This window comes from Cryptomeria japonica, chromosome 5 (genome assembly GCF_030272615.1).
Source record: "Cryptomeria japonica chromosome 5, Sugi_1.0, whole genome shotgun sequence".
Classification (NCBI taxonomy): domain Eukaryota; kingdom Viridiplantae; phylum Streptophyta; class Pinopsida; order Cupressales; family Cupressaceae; genus Cryptomeria; species Cryptomeria japonica.
Genome location: NC_081409.1, coordinates 177,775,117 through 177,795,801, shown reverse-complemented (window position 1 = coordinate 177,795,801; position 20,685 = coordinate 177,775,117). Strand labels below are relative to the sequence as shown.

Below are 20,685 nucleotides of genomic sequence, written 5' to 3'. Positions count from 1 at the left end.
TTTGGCCCTCCAAAAACCAGATCAATTACGACCATCCAATCTTCTATTTTGCATATAAATAGAACCCTTCTCCTCAAACAAAAGAGAAAGCATTAGAGCATTGTTATTATACTGAAATATTGCATAGATACTTAGAGATTTCTCATAGCATCACTACTTGCATTTGCATAGTATATGTTTTTTTTATTTTCAACCATCTTGAGTCTTCATTTGGCATCCATGGTTAGTGCTAAAAGCTGAGAGCTCTATTCATTTGGAACTTGGAGAGGAAGGAAACAAGGGAGGATCAACAAAGGCATCATGGAAGCATCTTAGCGAGACTTTTTTCTTCTTATTATTTTGTTAAGCTTCTTTCATGCTTTTTGAATCTCCTTTGATATGTTTTTGGAATAGTTTTAGTTCATTTTTTTGGTTTTATGGTTGAAACTAACATACTAATATTGAACTTTGTCTTTGGTAATTATCCACATTTCCATGGCATTAGTAATGTGTAATCCTTTCATTCTTAATTGTGAAGATTTTATGAACTTGTTTCACTACAAATTTGACATCTTGACATCTCCTTAAGCTCTTAATTTTCTAATCCCTCTTTCATTTTCTATGTCTAATTCCAATGATAAAGTATCATATTAAATATTATTATTTAAATTCTTGAACTATAGCTTATAAGAAAATGTGGAATTATCATTATCTAAGGATATTAATACAACACCTATCCCAAAACATAGAACAACTATCATTAAATTTTCAAGTCCATAATTTGGAAGATATGTGTAGACAAAGTAAACCCAAGGTTTTATCACTTGCAGTTGAATACAACATATATAATCCATGACCTATCTCCTCATACAAAATTTTAGACATACGATCATCTAATTTAAGTACAACAAATTTAACCTTAGGTTTTGGGTAAATATGAACCTTTTGTTACCAAGAGGAAAATGTGCATGTGACCAATCCATTTAAATTTCCTCATCCAAGTCTTTACAAAAACTTTTACTTAGTAGCATGCCATAACTATTTCATATGCCAGCTACGAAGATAGTTTTAACCTCTTATTAGGACATGTTGCAAGGGACTCTTGAGTGTCTACTGCCTATCCAAATAAAGCTACTTGATTTGATTTTATGCAATAAAATTTTCCCCGGTTTCGTTAAAAAAAAACCAAGGGCTTAGATAACCTTCAATGGCATTATGTTATTGGATGCTCATGAATCTATGACATAATTACTCAATCTATGGCCAACAATATGCGATGGGATATAGAAAGGATTTGGTTTTTCATCAAGATTCAAAGGAACATTATTTTAGGTCTTGGAGGACAAATTAGAAGAGAGTACTTTTGGCATTAGAAAATTGATTAGTAGAGGAAGAAGGTTAGGAATCAAATTTCACTAGGCTTCAACCTTTAGGTATTTTGCTAGGGATGTCAGAATTTTTTTTTTATATTAATGTTATTTATAGGTAAATAAATAGAAACAATGGATAGACATGCATACCTATAAATTTAAGGAGATTGGTTGAAGTAGAGGCAACATCTTTTGAAGAAAAAATTCTTCATAATATATATTTTGAAGCAACACCATCATGCATATTCTTTTGATTTCTAGCTTCTTTTGATTTCTAGCTTCTTTTGGGAACAATTTTTTTTTACTTCTAGTAAGGACGTGTGATTGATCATCCAACATGACATAGACAATGTCTCCTTTCTTTGAATCAAATTCATATTTGAGGAAAATTATAATAGTCACCATAACAATCAATATTTTCTTCTTTAGTTGGTTGTAATTCTATAATTCCTTCATGATTGTCATTTGCATGTGGCAATTCATTTCTAGACATAATGCATCATAATGACCAATTGTCAAGTGATATATACAAAATTACTTTGTGCACTTGTAGAGGGATCTTCCAATGCCAAACTTTACATATAAGTGGGAAAAAAAGGCCTTATAATTGTTATTAGGTTACAACAAAAGGTTGTTACTTTTGTATGGGGAATTCTCTTTTAAATACATTTAAATCATTTGCTAAACTCTAAATTACTAGTTTGAAAGAACTAGTAACATGATATTTACCTATTTGCAATTCTTTCTTCCACTTCTTAATTTTGATAAGATCATCTTCAATTTTTATTACCATAATTTGGGTAGCCTCTAAATTAGGAACTCTTATTATTCTCAAGTGAAAATTAATATTTGGTGGTTGTGAATTAATAAACAAGTATTTTTATATTTTCTAGAGTATGCATGTCTTTCAATTTTGTCAACAATTTTATTAACCTTACCAACAAATTCTAGCATTGGTTTATGCATATCCTTTTTCAATTCAATAAATTGAATCAACAAACAATGTTTATCTTTAGAACTTTTGAAGCAAACCTCAAACTTAGTTTTCATCATATTTCATGAATTAAACCCATTTTAATAAAGTGATAAAACCATTCTATTGCAACATCAATTAAAGATTCAATAAAATAACTATCTATTACATCTTTATGTTGCACCCTTAATATTATTGACTTGGATATTTTATCTAATATCATAAAAAGGTGCTACAGTTTTATGATAAGTCTATATATGAGACTCTAGCTCGATGCTAAATCCATTTATGAGACTCTAGCTCGTCTGCCTATTTTTGTTTTTCTCATAAGACATTCTATATGTTATTTGAAAGTTTATTTCCTAAAAGATAGTTGATTAAGAAGAGCTTGACAATAGTTTCTTAAATATGGTATAAATAAATTTGTATTTAGAATTGTTCATCCATCTAAATAGATCTCCTACCTATTCAAAAACTGGATATAACCTAAAATTGAAACTAAATGATCGATATAATTAGTAATAAGTTGAACAAATTATATGCCAACAATATTGAATATGAGATTCTCTAAACACAATGTACCAATCAAGTGTGGAGACAAGATTGTTAAGTAATTCCAAAACTAATGCCTTATGCATTGTTAACTATGATACCATTAATGTTCCATTATGCATTGTTAATGATGATATTGTTATTGCTCCAAACTTTAGCTTAATAATGTGTGGCTATATTTCCCTTTAGATTCGATTTTATTATTGATATTCATTTGCCTATGGATCATTATGCTTGGGATTCATCCCTAGTGGCTATTTCAAAAAAAAACATAAAAAATTATTGGTTACACTTCTTCAATTCTTTACCGATTCTTTCTTTACATCATTTATTATTTTTTATTCTTTAGGGTTCATTTACTTTGCTTTTTCTTATTAGGAAATCGCACTTTCCAGACCTATTACATGACCACCTTTGCTCATTCGTAGACTAAGTGATTGAGACTAATGAGTATTGAAGTGAATCTTTACTTTAAATGTCATTACTAATACTTTTATTTTCCTATATATGCACTACGATCACTATATTTACATAATGTATTCGAGGCATAAATAATGTGTCTTGTCTTTTCAACAACTGCTGATTTAAACTCTCATATTCATATATTTTACTTAGATCATAATCCTGAGTAAAAAATAATAAGTTACAAAGAAACTATTATAGAAAGAAAATTATTGGAAGCATAGAAAAAGAATGGTCCTCATATTAGTCTTTATCATAGGATTATGACTGCACTCTATTTAATGTAGTCGCAAGAAATTCATCTTGTTAAAATGAAGATTTAGTCATATAAAATTTTGAAAAACCAATGCTTTGGCAACTGCAGTGCCTTTAGTATGTGCATTATACGAAGTAGTGTAGTTACAATGAATGCAAGGCTGCATAGCATATATTAAAATCCTTTCGTAAGAAAATTCATTCACCCACAATGCTAAATTAACAAAGGCACTCTTGTTTTGGTTTTACAAGTCTCTTTCTTCTACACGCCCAATTTCAGAGAAAACATTTAAGTGTTGACTGAGAAAACTTCTGGATGTTACTACTGTGGTAATTTTTAACATCAATGTTTAAAATTATTGGAAGCATAGAAAAAGAATGGTCCTCATATTAGTCTTTATCATAGGATTATGACTGCACTCTATTTAACGTAGTCGCAAGAAATTCATCTTGTTAAAATGAAGATTTAGTTATATAAAATTTTGAAAAACCAATGCTTTGGCAACTGCAGTGCCTTTAGTATGTGCATTATACGAAGTAGTGTAGTTACAATGAATGCAAGGCTGCATAGCATATATTAAAATCCTTTCGTAAGAAAATTCATTCACCCAAAATGCTAAATTAACAAAGGCACTCTTGTTTTGGTTTTACAAGTCTCTTTCTTCTACATGCCCAATTTCAGAGAAAACATTTTAGTGTTGACTGAGAAAACTTCTGGATGTTACTACTGTGGTAATTTTTAACATCAATGTTTTGAATCACACCCTGTGGTCCATAGTAAAGACAAGGAAACCTGGAAAATATTAGTGGATCTTAGAGTGTGATCCAAAATGTTGATGCTAAAAATTACCAGAGTTGCATTCAGAAGCACTCACAATCACTGACATGATCTATGGTAATATTATGTCTCTTTTAATGAATGCTGGTTTCAAACTGTATAATTTATTAAATTTGTATACAACTTAAGTTTTATTATTTTATTACAGTATCAGCATTCTATGCATTTTCATAAACCTTGGTTATTTCTTTAAAATGTAGAAATGTACGGACATCACACCAGCAAGCTCTTCAAACACCAAGCCAAAATCTCATCGAGTTAGTGCATTGTAGCATACTGCAAATTCAGGCACTCCTAGCCGGCCATTTAAATACAAAATGCAGATATTGTATGGCAATAATATCCAAGCTTTTCTGCCCTTGACTATTAATGGGGTAAAGATCTGTGTGTCATTAGAACATTCACATGCAAAAAGAAAATATTACAAGTGATATAAAGACTAATCAACTCTGCATACCTCTTAAAGCATGCTTGCTACTTCAAAACAACACAACAAATCATCTTATGAAGTTTAATTAATGTTACCATTCGTCACTCAAAAATGTTAGCTGAAATCCACTGAGCTGGAGTGTCAATTTAGGCATTTGTAGTATTTCCATTTTGCAACAAAATTCTCTCAAGAGGCCTTTTCTGCGTGTACATATTATATGTGCAGACTTCTACAGTAACTCTCAACCAGATGAAGGGTATAATCAATGAACAATACGATTGTATGACTCAGAAAAGATGTGCTGAAATCCCTCTAACAAATGAATTCTTATAGTTGAACGGGAGCCTAAAAAATAAGGAAGAAAACAATCCCCTCTACAATATTGATACACAACTGAATGGCATTATCTAAACTACATCCTATCCACTTTCCCAACTTACAAAAAAAATCTGTGAGGAGCCAAGGAAATAAGTTGTTACTTCGACACATATTCATTGGTCTGTCTGACTTAAAATTGCTTGCCAAGCTCCATTTTTCTAAGCAAACGCATCCCATTGTACCACACGGAGTCCAGGATACCTGCAACCTGTAAGAAATGTATTCAAAGCAAGCTGAAGTCAGAAGTTGTGAGCAGATAAGCTTCCTATCATAAATATCCAGACACTGGGGAAATGAGGAAATGCCATGTACTGTCCATGAAAAAAGACGTACAGAATTGTTAAAGATAAGATCCCCCTTTTTTCTGATAAAGTTTGATTGCATTATGATAATACTAATCAAAATGCATTTCAATGAGATTAAGGATATATGTCAATGAATCTGTTTTTAACTTTTCTGATTGTATCAGAAGATAATTATCTATCAGCAAGGCCATTACAATATAATGCTTCCTGATCTTAGGAAAACAAAAAATGTACAGGTTAATGAAATATATCTAGTAAAACTATCATAACTATCTGAAAGATCTGAAATCTGCATCAGCTTGCTTGTGGGTTGGGGGACAAGCCTACGATGTCATGATCTGCTGCTTCTTAATCTCAAATTTCTTCCCTTTATAGGAATGCTTCTAATAGCTTCCTGGGTGGGTTTTGTTCGTTTATTTGTTGGGGGTTCAACCAAAAATATTAAGGTTCCATATTTTTTGGGGTTTTGTTCTTGCCTTTAGTGGCCCTAGTACACTTCACTAGTTCAGAATTGGCTAACACTTCTAAAAAAACCTGATTTGTTTTGTAGGCTCTGACAGATTACATGATTTTTACGCTCTTCCTCCAATGTATGTGTTGCAAGTTAAACTCTTAGTGGCTTTTCAACTCCCTTCCCCCTCGTCCAGGTGATTGGAAAGGATTTGTCCCTTGTTCCTAGCTGCTTTGTATACCTTCCATTTTCATCAATCTCCAGATAGTTAAGTGCCTTACAGGATTTGAAGTGCTGACATGTTTGGCTGGCTGAGTTGTTAGCTTGCCTTTCTTTGTGTAGCCTCTATTTTTTTTCCTCACTAACCATTTTTGTATTGGGTATTTTTCCTGGATTAAAATTGATTCTCTCAATTGTCACCTTCTACCATGCTATCTTCATCATCTTTTCTTTTGTTGTTTTTCTCATGATCTGCTGCTTTCATCTGCTTGTGTTCTTGTATGGTGAGGCAAAGACAAGCCCAATGGTAAAGTTGAAGGGAAATCTAATATCTGAAGTGAATGTTCTAATAGTCTAGAAGTTGTTTCACTCAATTCCTCCCATGTCCAGTTATATTTCATCTAGTAATGGTTTCACCAAGTCAATGCTGGCACTTACTCTGGCATATTTGAGAACTCTCGATCGCTTTGTGAAGTCATTTAATGTGATGCATCTTCCAATAGCACTGCCTATATTCTTTAGACTAGTATTGTCGATGTAGACTTGGGAGAAGTGGAAGTCTTAACAACCTGAATCCATACTTGGGAATTCTTCAGCTGGGTTGAAGGCAAGGGACTACAATTTCATAAAAACCCCTATTTTTTTTCATAAACCATACAACATGTTGGAAGACTTGATCTTTCTCTTGTTATAAGGAAGAGATGGCCACAAGTCATCCTTTGGAAGTGATGTGTATGTTGACAAAACAAGCAGGTTTCCAATTCTCACATACCTGTAATCTAAGTATTTTCATTCCACGGAAAGTTCCCATGAATCAGCATATAAGGGCCTTATCCTTAAGCAGCCATAGCCTATTTTCTATTTCATCTATTGAAAATTTGAGCAATAGTGAGGCATACATTCTTAAGTGCTCACTATTTCATTTATGGTGTAAAATTTTAAAAGGGTCATTGTTCAATGAGCATGGTGGTGAATCAACTGGAGTATGTCATCTCTGTGAATTTGATTTTTCTCATTAGAAACCACAGATGTGATATCAAACCCTGATCGTAGAGATGGTTAGCTTTGTGGAGAGGCCTCTCCCTAAGGGTTTGTTTTTAACTCTAGTCAGCCTTTGGCTGGTTGGAGAATGATCTTGCTGGTTAGGGGTGGTTGGTGAGGAATGATGCGAGACTGGAGAGGACATAGCCAGGGAGGTACCAGATGGGAGTTCTAGGAATTTCCCTCTGTTTCCATCTAATGCTCATACAGCATTCTTTAATACAACAACCATAGAATCAATGGAAGGAAGCCGAAGCCAAGAAAAATTATATCAACATTGGTATAATGGCAGGCCAGTAATAATAGCTAGGTTCAACATCTGATTGTTTATATTCTGCTATATGCTATTATGGCTTCACTTTACAACATACATGCCTGCCAATTGAAATTTACAATGTTATCCAATCCTAAGATTACATGCCAGAGTTTCAAACATTAAGAGTATATATAAACATTCATTGCAAACTGCTAATTCCTTCCTAAACAACAAATTTATACAAAAAATTGAAGCTACAATAAACTGAAAAAAACTAAATACAAAGTAAACTAATTAAATACAGGTAAACTAATCAAGTAAAAGTGTTAAACATAATACCGTGAAAACACCACCAATGATTGCACAAACATTGGTAATAAAGTGTGAAAATGACTTCTTGTTTTCTGTCACTAAGACCTGGTGCAAAAATTAGAAAAGAATGTTAAAGACAACTAGCAAAAGATAAAATATTAAAAAGTAAATCTAAGTTCACTTGAGCAAACTTGGATGTAAAACAAATAGGACAACTATTTCAGAAACATAGAAAATAATTCTAGATGACAATAAAGACAGTCCGCTTAATTTTGTATGAAAAATGTGCCCAAACCAAATGAATGACCTGCATTGGTGAGAGTTCAAAATGAAACTTTGCAGCAGGGACAGCTGCAGTTTGCATCATACTGCTATGTGCAGTATATTCATACTCCTCAAGCAAAACTTTATTTTTGTCAATTCTGTTTGATACTAACTCTGTCTTAACAACTTGAAGATAATGATCAACCTGCAATCCAGTAACTTACTATTAGCCAGAAGGTTCAATGTTGCAACGACATCCAAAAATTAAATTCCAAAAGTCAAAGTATGAATCTTGGAATAATTGTGTATATACATTAATTTATTCTATGAATATCAATATCCTATATGCATGTATCATCAAACATTTGTATCCATACAATTCAGCCATTAAATACCATACAAATTTTGATAAGATTACCCTCTAGCTCACTGCACTTTGGTTTCTACACAATTGATGACACTAATTAACATAATCTTGTATAATTTTCAAGTAAATAAAACATTAAAAATGCAAGACCCTTTAAATTTTCAGCAAAATCTTACCCATATATTATTTATTAAAGTCAACCCAACAATCTGAAATTCTTTAGGATACATGTCCATCCAGTATATTAGAATTAAGTAATTTTAGCAACTATCAGCGGCTTCACTGAAGAGATAATTGATGCAGAGGGTTTGGGATGTTATATCAATTGCTTGGTTTTTTCTCAAAAAAGGGTCTCCACTTGGTATCACCCAATGGACCAATGTCTTTAACCTTCTCAAGGTTTCTAGAGCTTGCCCTAGATCCTTCCCAAGGATCTCTTCGCTCAAGACAACTCACAACTGACAAGGAGTCTCCTACCCCTAAGGTTCCAACCCTTCAACCAAGGACACCTAACAACCCCAAACCCCAAGCAATGGGATCTTTACTTAAAAGGTGGAATCTAACCTATGTGAGTGTTTACACATGTATTATATGGTATTTGCACTGATCTTGACCCCTTAGATGGGTGTTTACTAGCCCTTTGTATCTTTTCCCCTTTTGGACCTAGGAAATAGGGCTACAAGCAATTAGCCCTCCATTTGGACTTTCCTTGATTTGTCTCACAACCTACCTGAACAACCTCCTGAATAAATTTGATATTCAAATACCCTTTTGGGCATTCTACAAGATTCCAAAGTTCTGCATCTAGGTTTTGAGTACGGATGGTCAAACCCTACTGACCCTATTTAGTCTCTTCTAGCCGGTATTGGGGTTTAAGCTCTCAAAAGCTTCACCAATCACAAAGGAATGAAAGGATAACACTTGCCAAGGGTCTGCACTTGTCCATGGGTCCTTCTCATGCCAAGTTTGACCATCCTTCAATCTGTTGTTCAAGGTTTCCACCCTCTTTTCCTACTGCACAGGCTTGCCACATGAGCGAAGTCAAGCCTAAGGCTTCATCTTAGGAAAGGCAAATGACACTTCCTACCTCCAAAACCACCAGGAACATCTAGTATACATGTCAAATCAACATCCTCCCAAGTTTCAGGTTGATCCCATAGAGAGATGTTGATTTGTGTCACTATTTGCATCCAAACCCTGGTTTTGAGGGTTTTGTCAAGCCAGTGGGATAGAAAATTCAGTTTCTTCCAAACCTGAAAGGCTTCAAAATGTCAGATCAACTCAAAATGGACGGTGAACCTCTGCTACAACTTGCCAAATGTTTAATTCATGCCCACCATTCACAGGGAATTATGCAAAAACATAAAACTCAAGGAAAATGCAGGAAATCACAATAACCATTTGCTTTGAAGACAAGAAATTCATTCAATATTATCTCCAACGAGTACGCATCGTTCCTCTAGGCTTATATCACGCCAAGGAACTCCTCCAACTACCTCCAACGCATACAATCAACCAACTAACCGTTGGGATAACCACATTTCAAAATCTTGCAAGAAAAGTTGCTTAAGACAATAATGCAACTTTGCAACTTTTGTCAACTTCCTACAATTCGGTCTTGCCTTCACACCAAAGGTCAAGAATGAACCTACCACACATTGCAGACCCCTAAACACCAAAAATACATATAAAATGCCCATACAAGGCCTTTGACCAAGTTGACACACCTTGAAGCCTCAAGGCTTATTACATTGTCTAGACCTAATCAATAGGCCTTCAAACCTACATATTGCACATTCTATTCCTAACATAATCATGAATTAAAATGATGTAGACACATGTCAAAATGAAGTAGACACATGTCCTAGTGCCCCTGCACCAATAATACTCTCAATTGTGGTCAAGTTCCTGGTCGAAAACGTATTGTTAGTTTTCACATAATGTGAGTTGTTAACACAACTCATGTAGCTATTTGTGATAATTTCTTTTGTTTTGTTTGTTTGTTGAGTTGTTAGAACAACTCTAATAATTAGTGAGTTGTTCCTACAATGTAGGAACTAAAACTCCTATATGTAATTCATTAATTGGAGTGTATTACCTTGAGTAATATTACTTTGCTTTTGTCCCATATTTTCTAATATGGTATCAGAGCTATGCTATTCTATGGGCCCATTATTTAGTGAGGGAATATTGGCATTTTGTATGCCTTGAATCTCGTAGCAATCAGGAATTAAGCATTGGAGATCTATACCAGCAATACCTTTGGAGATTGATAACAGCATCCATGCAAGATCAGCTACACCTCTTGGATCCTCAGCGACATTCATCATAGAATGGAGGCTTCAATATATCAGTACACACGACAGTAGCATGTTCTAATTTGAGATCGGTTCTTAACCCATCCATGGAGCACTATGTTACCCCGAGTTTCCGGGACAAGGGGACGGGAGGATGGGGGAACGGGTTTACGGGATGGTTGTTTTTTCTCCCGGAACAGGGGACGGCAGGGGACGGCTATATATATATATATATATATATATAACCATTTGAACTAGACAAATTGACAATAAGCAGATAAGTTTCTGATCTTGATCTTCTTAATATTATAATGGCTATAAGGTTCTTTCAATATTGGCCAAAACTAACATACTGAGCATAAAGGGGAAGCTGCACTTCAAACTAGAGTAATGAATTTTTATCCCGGTTATCCACATTACCATAAAATCATGAACAAAAGCTGCAATTTATCTTAATCTTTTAAAGAATTTTTCTTGGAAATTTCAACACGCAGCACTTGAAACTAGAGTTATTAATTTTTGTCTGTATCATCCACATTACTATAAAAACATGAACAGAAGCTACAGTTCGTATTTTTTTAAGTAATAATACGAAAAAATTTAATCGCTTTCTATCAGCAATTTTCATTAAAAAAATTTAATTGCTTTCCTTAATTTTCAATTGCAGCTACTGGGTTATGAAAAATAATTATTAATTTTTAAAAAAAATGTTTTTTAATTGTGCCTGCTGCTGGAAATGGCCATCCATCCCCAAGACAGCTTGGGCATCCCTAGCCGTCCCGGGGACGGTCAACGGTCCCCCCCAAAAAAGGTTGACCGTTTCTGAGTTTCCGGGACGGTTTCCGAAAATTTTCGGAAATCGGTGACAGCTTGGAAACGTTTCCGGCCGTCCCCAGGTCTTCGAAACGTTTTCCATTTCCGAAACGTGTGCCTGTAGGCCAGAAATGCATTTCCGGGTAGCACTGTTGGAGCATTGACATGGCTTCTATAATCTAGAGATTCATGTTTTTGACTTTGGCATAATGTTAATTTAATGCACATTCTCTATAGTCAAACCAGCCTTTATTGCCGGTGACTTGGATTGGTAGAATCTATTGGGCCGTGATCTAAGTTAAGAGGCTCACTTTTGCCGGCTTCAGCTTTCGGCCTTCTCTCATTCATTGTAGGATTAATTGGCGGTGTTATTTTCTGTGGAGCTCATGATTATCGGTTCATCATCGGATGCATTGTTATGAGGCTCATGTAGATTGTAGTCAACATTATTGTTGTATGCACGGCTTTGGTTTGATATCAATGGTTTGAAGGGATTAATGCATGTAATGGGCTGTGAATTGCTGCATTGTGTGAGAGGCCTGCATATATCTTAAAGCGCAGAATCATTCTCACATTAATCGAGCTTCTATTTTGTGCTCGGCACTTGAGGCTCCCATATTTCCTTATCTCGTGGGTTACTATCATTTTGTAGATTTAAGTGTGGCTATTTGGTTGACAGAGTTATGCTTTGGCATTGCATGCGTGAATTGATTGCGGAGTGCTCCATGCATATGTTGCGAGTGATTTGCTCACGGTGATCTTCGGCGACCTCATATATTCAAGATCTTCTTCAGCTACCCAACCACAACGACTTGGATCCTTTTTTGGTGTGCCTTCGTATATTAATTGGAAGTTTATGTTTTGTGTCATAGTTTAGAAGTTAAGTAACATTATCTTTTTTTAATATGGTCCTTTCTTACAATTCATTAATTATAGTGTCCAATTGATATTGTTCTTATAGTGTCTTAAAATGAGTTAGTGGTAAATCAAGTCATTAGTAATGTCTTAGATTTGCTGTCTAATGATAAGTTTTTTCAATTAAAATCAATTGTTCTTGTGTCAAAAGTGTTATAGTCAAGGTGCATTATCGGTTGAGCCCGACACCTTTGATTAAAAGTTTAGTCATGGATAAATTAAGTTTCATCGAGAAATTCGATGGTAGAGACTCTCATACATGGCAAATACAGATGCAGCTACACTTGATAGAAAAGGATCTTTTGGATGTTGTCAAACCGAACTCAGTCACACCAACTGATGCAGATGAACTTGCTAAGTGGAATATCAAGAATCAAAAAGCTTTAGAAACTGTCGGTCTTGACTTATCAAAAGCATATTTACACCATGTAGATTTTGCGAAGTCGACAAAAGAGATTTGAGAGTCATTAAACAAGCTCTTTGGATCCGAAGCAAAGATTGTACGGATTGAAGATGGAAAAAGGTACAAAAATGGCAGATCATATCTTTAAGTTTCACTCTCTCCTAAATCAGCTAGCTGGGATTAATGAGAAAGTAAAAGATGATGATGCCAAAGCAATACTTCTGAATAGTTTGCCTAAAAATACGTTTGGAATGGTGTTCACATTAAGCAAGGTAACCATTAGTCTTGAAGGAGTAATATCTACTCTACTTGATCATAATGAAGACTCGGAATCAGAAGAGGTCTTATTTGTACATAACAAAGCAAGAAAAGGAAAGTACAAATCTAAGAATATTCCTTCAAAAGAAAAAATCAAATATTTCTATTGTAATGAAATAGGACATGTAATTTTAAATTGCAAGAAGAGGGCACAAGATCTACTAGATGATAAACCAGATCATCATGCTTCCTTGGCTGAAGAAACAAATTGGAAAGAATATGCCAGTAATGAAGAGTTGTCATGTCCTAGTGATGAGGAATATGTGCTTTAAATAATCCAAGATTGGAGGTAGGCGGCAATGGAGGAAGGAGGACACTCAACATCCTCTCGTCAATCACCAACGACGAGGCCTCTTATCAGCTCTGGTGGCATTTCATTTTCTATTGTAAAGTGCGCTTTTGTTTTCTATGCTTTTTAATAATTGGAAATTTCACAATTGAGAGGGGGGGGGGATATAACATCAATATTCCATCTTCAGTTGCAATGAAAATTTCCTTTGTTGTTGGAGATCGAGTGACACATGTGGGTTATTTTCTTATGTTAACTCCTTAGTGTAAAATATTGTAATGAACAAAAGCACTAGTATAAAGCAATTCATGGAACTTGAAAGGGTTTGTGGGAGGATCCAAAAAACCACATGAGATGAACAGATGAGTGGGTTCCTGTTCATGTCCAAGTTTGTGGTAAACCTGTGTCAAAACCATGAAAGGTTGAAGGGAGGTGCCTTTCATTTTGAATCAAGATCATGACACACGAGAGTTGGGTTTACTGTAGATGAAGGGTGTGAATTCTTACCATAATCACACAAGGGGGGGAATGTTGGAAAGCGAATTGTTAGCGTTCACATAATGTGACTTGTTAACACAACTCATGTAGCTATTTGTGATAATTTGTTTTGTTTTGTTTGTTTGTTTGTTGAGTTGTTAAAACAACTCTAATAATTAGTGAGTTGTTCCCATAATGTAGGAGCTAAAACTCCTAAAAGTATGTAATTCATTAATCGAAGATGTATTATCTTGTGTGATATTATTTTGCTTGTGTTCCATATTTTCTAATAGTTCCAATTAGGTATTTCTTAGCATTTTGTATCAGGACTATTATAGTAAACAGTTTTCTGCTTCTTGGGTATTTTGTAATCCTCAATATAATTCCAATGTTTTATTTATCCAAAAAATAAACAGAGCTTGAAACTTGTGCCTAAGGAATATTAAGCGTAATTAGTAATTAGTCTAAAAACACTAGCCAAAATGACAACTATGCCAACAAATCCAAGACACAAATGTATAGGGTTGATTCATTACGAAACCTATAAGGCATGGACATCTTGATGTTGTAATCAATTAACTATCCAACATGTTTTTGGAGTACTACAGGCCATTTTCTATCTAGACATAGTTTACTCAACACAAATATTTCTTCAATTTTTAAAATTCTATATGATATAAATTATAGAAAATACATTTACAACATATCCATATTCTTCAATACCAATATTTTTTTAAAAATTGCCACAACCAAAAGACTCAAACATAAAACATCATAAAACTTGAACAAAAGAGCTCTAAGAATGAATAAAATTCACAAATTGTGCACAATAATGTATTCTTCTCTTTAACTGAATAACACCACAGAGAAACACAAACATCTTTTTTACCTGTTCTATGAAATTTTCTTCTTTGTAGATAAGCATTTCTTATTTCATGTATTAGTTAGGCTTTTTTACGGCAAGTTTGCATTTTTTAATGTTTTTTAATATGTATAGGTTTTTTGGTAACTTAAAAAGTTGCAGATGGTGGGAACTGCCCTGGCATCCCCAGGACAGCCAAGGGATGTCATAATGTCTCTCCACTCTCCCAGGGATGTTAGGACATCAGTCATATAAGTTTTCAATTTACCAAGCAAAAAGCCATTCAAAATTTTAAAAACACTAAAAATACAAACTAGACCCTAAAACAATCTAGCTAAAACATGGACTAAGGGAGTGGTTATCCAAAAAGTAGAATATTACACAGATCAAAGATGTTGAGAAAAATGTCTCAACCTTGAACCTAATGATAAGATTACACAAATGCAATTTTTGGGTCATAGAACAAAAAATTCAATTTCTAGGTTATACAGGTCATTTTTTGCCAAAATAAATACTCAAGGTTGTTCAACATTGGTTTCTTGATAACCACTACATAAATCCCTTTGAGCTCTACAGTTAAAAAAATAAAGAGCCCAAATGGCCTCTCCAACATTAGAAATGTAAAACAATCTATGATGCATAAGACAGCTATAATAGAGAGTTGCACTTGTTGACCAACTTATGACGTGTCATTAGACATCTTTGAATGGAGATAATAAAATGGAGCTCTCAAATTGGTGAGTAGATTATGATGAACTTATGGCAGGTGGAAGGATGTTATTTTAAGCCGATGGACTCATCTTGGGATTTGGATGTTCGATTTTAACTAGGGATTTGGGCATCACATTTTGGGTGGTTTTAATTCATAATTTTCTAGTTAACAATTATTAGTTTCATGTATTTTGTCTCCTATTGATTGAGTGCTTGAAATAGAGGTTCTAATAGTGTCATAAATATTGTTATGCTAACAAAATTACTCAAGATCTCTAGTTGGTGATACCTGTGTAAAGGGTTAGACTTTGCAAGCGTATTGTAACATTTGAATACTAAATCAGACATTGAATTGCTTTGGAGTGTGGGTTTCTCTCCCAAAAGGGTTTTCCCTTTGTAAGTCACTATTGTTATGGATATTGCTTTTGTGTTTATTTCCTTTTCAGTTGTGTGATTAGTTCATTTTTTGCTCATATTTCCTCTCATAGATTAGTATATGAAATGTGGTTTGTACCTTGCTTCAATTTAATTTGCTATCACAACAAGGTCACCTATGATTCTAAGTGTTAGGGATAAGGGTTTTTTGTACTAATTTTGAATTAAGAGCTTGCACAAAAAATATATCGTTGTATAAAAAATGGCAAGCATATCAAGGATAGAGATGGAGGAGTTCCCAAGCACAAACTTTGAGATTTAAAAGCTTGAGATGAAGGATATGCTCATGGATAGAAGTCTATAGGTTGCAATATTCAGATCCAAACCAACTGTAATGAAACAAGAAGACTAGGACACAATGGATCAAAAAGCTAAAGGTCTCATTACACTCTATTTAGCCAATTCAGTATTGTTCAATGTGCATCAAGAGACTACTGTGATGAGCCTTCGAAAGAATCTAGGTGAGATTTATCAGGCTAAATCCCTGGTAAACAAGTTTTTATTAAGAAAGAAGTCATATATCCTTAGGATGGAAAATGGTGGTTTTGTGGCCAAACATCTAAATACTTAGGATATGATTGTGTTTCAGTTGCACTCTATTGGAATAAAGATGGAGGAATGTAGCAGGACTTTGTTATGTTCTTTGCTAGACTCATGGGATCACTTGGTGAGGGCAACTGGGACTACTGCCTTTAAATTCAAAATGGATGAGACAATTGCATCATTACTTTTGGAGGAGATGCAGAGAAAAACTTCTAACTCACCTAAGGAGGCCCTATCTGTTCATGGAAGATCCAAAGGGAAGGGCAAAAAGAAAAACAATTCTACATCCAAATCCAATTTGTGATTCAAATTTCCAAGAAAGACCAGGGAAAAATTTTGGAATTGTGGCAAGCCTAGCCATTTCAAAAGAGACTACAAGGAGGATAAAACAAGAGTGATGCTAATGATAAGCCTGAAGAGTCCCCCCAAGATGACGGTGATGCCTTTGTTGTGGCCTTGGCCACACATCCATCAGATGTTGTGTCATTGATAGACTCTAGTGCCTCTTTCCACAAACCTTACATCTTGGTTGGTTCTTAAAATATTTAGAATATAACAATGGAAAGGTATAGCTTGGAGATGAATCATCTAAAGATTGCTGGCTAGAGAAGAGTCTTGATTTAATTAAGAGAACTAACTAAAGGGGTAAATGAAGACTTTTCCAATGCCCACCCATTTTAGATAGCTATGGTACTAGCATGGAACAAGAAGATTGGAGAATACTTGTCTACATCCTCATTTCCGAAAGACATGACACCAAGAGAAAGAAGGTTAGCACTTAAAGACAAAAGCATTTCAATTAAATAATAGACTATTGTATAAAAAGGGTCTGGATCATGTTCTACAAAGATATGTGATGTGTGAAGAAGAGGTGTAGTTGAAGCACGTGACGGACTTGTAGGTGGCTATATGGGGCCCAATGCCATATGACAAAAAACTTTTGACAAGCCTATATTGGCTAACACTTCACAATAGGGCTGAGTGGATAGTTTGATGCAATACATCCGAACAAGTGGGTAAACCCCTGAAAAGAGACTTCATGTCACTCCACCCATCTCAATTGTAAGAGTTATATGAGTAAGAGGAGCTAGACTAAAACTCAACCATATGCATAGGTGCAAGTACATAGCAATGGCCACAAAATATATGACAGTGGGCAAGGCATGAGTCATACCAAACAACACAACATTGAGCAAAGCTAGGTTTATCTATGAATAGATAGTTACCAAGTCTGGAATTCCAATCCAAATAACAAGTGATAGCGGTGGACATGTCCTTAACCATGTAATCCAATTAATGATAAACAAATTCAAGGTCTTTCATACCCTTCCAAGTCCATACTACGCAAGAGCAAACAACCAAGCTGAAGCTACAAAAGTACTCATTATAATCATTCAAAAATCATGCAGCGTCAAAGGCACAGATTGTGAGGAATGTTTATCAATAATGTCGTGAGCTTACTAGACAACAACAAAAAGTAACTACTCATCATACACCATTTCAATTAATTTATGGTCAAGCAGCAATGATACACATGGAATATATGGTGCCAAGTATAAGGATAGCTATGGAAAATCGACTAGGAGATGATGAGAGCTTGAAAGAAAATCTTACAGTTGAAAAAGTTGGATGAATGAAAAATAATGGCACAATGGCAAACAAAAGTGATGAAAAGATGCATGAAATATTGACATGGGAATCACTTGAAGAGAATTAGTTTTAAGCCTCATATGTTTGTGCTCAAGTGTAATGGTTAGAGTGAAATAAAACCAGATAAATTCAAAATAGCATGGTTAGGATCATTTGAAACCTAGGAAGCATTGGCAATGGGTCAATATGACTAGAAAAACTTAGATGGAACAATGCGTAAGGATGCAATGAATATTTCAAAGTTAAAAATTTATCAATTAAGAGAGGAAGCCATAAATATAAGTGACCTAGAGGACTTCATTGAAAGAAACAAAGCAATGGAACCAAACTCAATTAATGCTGATTTAAGGTATGATTAGAAATAGAGAAACTATTAAAATCTTTGATTTTGAGTCAATGATTTTGTGTTGCTCTAAAGAATATTATAAGGGACAAATTCCCATTGTATAAATCAACATGAAAGTGAAGTTAAAACACAGCTACTGCCGACTTTTGAGAAAAAACAAAGGAAAAGGCACCATGCAGAGGGTTGAAAAAATAGAAGGCACAAATTAAATATTGGAAATACCACATGGGTCCAAAAATATATTGTGAAATTCAATCAAAAGGACAAAAGAAGAGAACGTGAAGGGTTTGACAAAATTGCATTCTAGCCCACCATACCTTCTCATTGTCCAACTATATGACCTAGCTAGTCTATTGCATGCTCAAACCATTTCCACTATATGAATGCTTCACTAAGTTTCCACTATATGGCCTCTTCCTTTGCAACCACTGTATTGTCGCATTTGACAATCCTAAGTCTAATCATATGGCCTCTGCTAGACTTTTACCCCATATGGTACCTACTATTGGCTTTTTCCATCACACAATCTCTTTTGACAATTCTATTTATGATCATACAACTACTACTAATCCCTTGCATCATACGACCTATTCAAAAGCATTTCATTATAGGTCATGCTTGACAAATCAAATCATACAACCACTACTTCATCATCATCATCCTACAACCTTTTTCATGTTGTCATACACCGTTATGTAGTGTGCCACTTTCCCATATGTCCTAATGAAGAAAAGTCAATCATACAATCTATGTGAGAAATCAGTACATTGCAATACACTAAAGTTTGTGCTAATAATTTAAGTAACTACCTATATGGCCCACAAGAGTTCATCAAGGTTACAAGAATCAGTTGATTCACTTGCCTTATACCACAAAGAATTCAAGGACCAAAAGAGGGTAACCGTAAAAGTAATTCTGAATTAGCTAGAGGTTTTTTCAAATATTTTGTGGTAGAAAACTCAAGATTCATACAAGTAGTGTTGGCCATGGCTGAAAACGGTAAGATTGTAATATTAGATAAAGGGAAAAGTGCACAAGTTAATATGCCCCCTTCTTCACATATACCAAAAATATGGATGACAACATTGGATAAAGCTTTTGAAAAATATGTTACAACTAGGGAAGATTGGCTACTTCCAATTTCTACAATTGTTGTAGGATCAAAGATGGTGCGAACCACATCATAGAACACACTTGGCATCAAAGAAAAGAGGGAGTCGAGCTGCACAAGGGGAAGGAATAAATACTACACATGCTATCTCTTTAGAGAGCCTCATTATTACTGAATGTCAGCTATGGTGGACAAATAATCTTGACTATCATCCTCTAAAGTTTACAAATATTCAACACAAATAGACAATATGCTCCAGACATCTTATTTTGATCCTAAACATTGAGCTTTATTTGATTCAAATGGTCTCAAATTATGATAGGGGAAAGAAAGAACTCATGGTTCAGTAAATGGATTATAAAGTAACAATCACACACACCCCTGACAGTTTTTAGAGCGTTTGGGGTGCCATGTATGGGGCTTTCTATTAAATAAACCACCATTGGTATCACAAAGCATAGAAAGTACTTGTTGTTCAAACACTTTGCAAGGATGATCTGTCCAACAAAGAGCTTTATGATACGTAAAATATGGGGAACCATGGGCTGAAAAAGGATTACTTCGCTAATGAGGGGTGCCGATGCATTTTCAACCTGATGAAGAGTAGATTTATAGGAGGTACTCAGGAATATGATATTGCAGTGTAGATGAATGACTAGATAATTCGATTCCGCAAAAGGGAGGTGCATAATCGGCCAAAATCTTGTCCCTCCAAATCCATAAATTTCTCTGCCTAAAACATAAAGGCTTCTATATGATACAGCATGCCAATGGACTGTTCTTAGAAGTTCCCTCTTTGCCAAATAAAAAGTTCCACACCAGTTGTGACTTATAATTCCACTTGGCCATCCATCTTTAGGTGGAAGTCTCTTGGCATTCAATGGCTTAAGTAAAGGGCGAAGAACCAAGGAGTGGGCAAACTTCACATAAAAAAAACTGATGCCAACTGAATCATCATCTAGAGAAACAACACCCACTAAGATGAGGACAACAAAGTAGAGGAAGTTGAGAAGAGGAGAAATAACTATCATCTCTTCTCAACCTACTTCAAACAAATGCCTGA

The 20,685-nt window shown here is 34.7% G+C and overlaps 1 protein-coding gene across 1 annotated transcript in view; it reads right to left on the bottom strand.

The window, feature by feature from the left end:
- Window positions 1-4,862: 4,862 nt before the first annotated feature.
- Window positions 4,863-20,685, bottom strand: part of LOC131073309 (protein disulfide isomerase-like 5-4) — a 125,251-nt gene continuing 109,428 nt past the window's right edge. The window contains exons 13-15 of the mRNA XM_058009716.2: window positions 8,129-8,290; window positions 7,849-7,926; window positions 4,863-5,445 (exon numbers count right to left, since the gene is read on the bottom strand). Of these exons, the coding sequence (XP_057865699.1) occupies window positions 5,368-5,445; window positions 7,849-7,926; window positions 8,129-8,290 (318 nt within the window). The 3' untranslated portion in view covers window positions 4,863-5,367. The remainder of the gene's footprint in view (window positions 5,446-7,848; window positions 7,927-8,128; window positions 8,291-20,685) is intronic.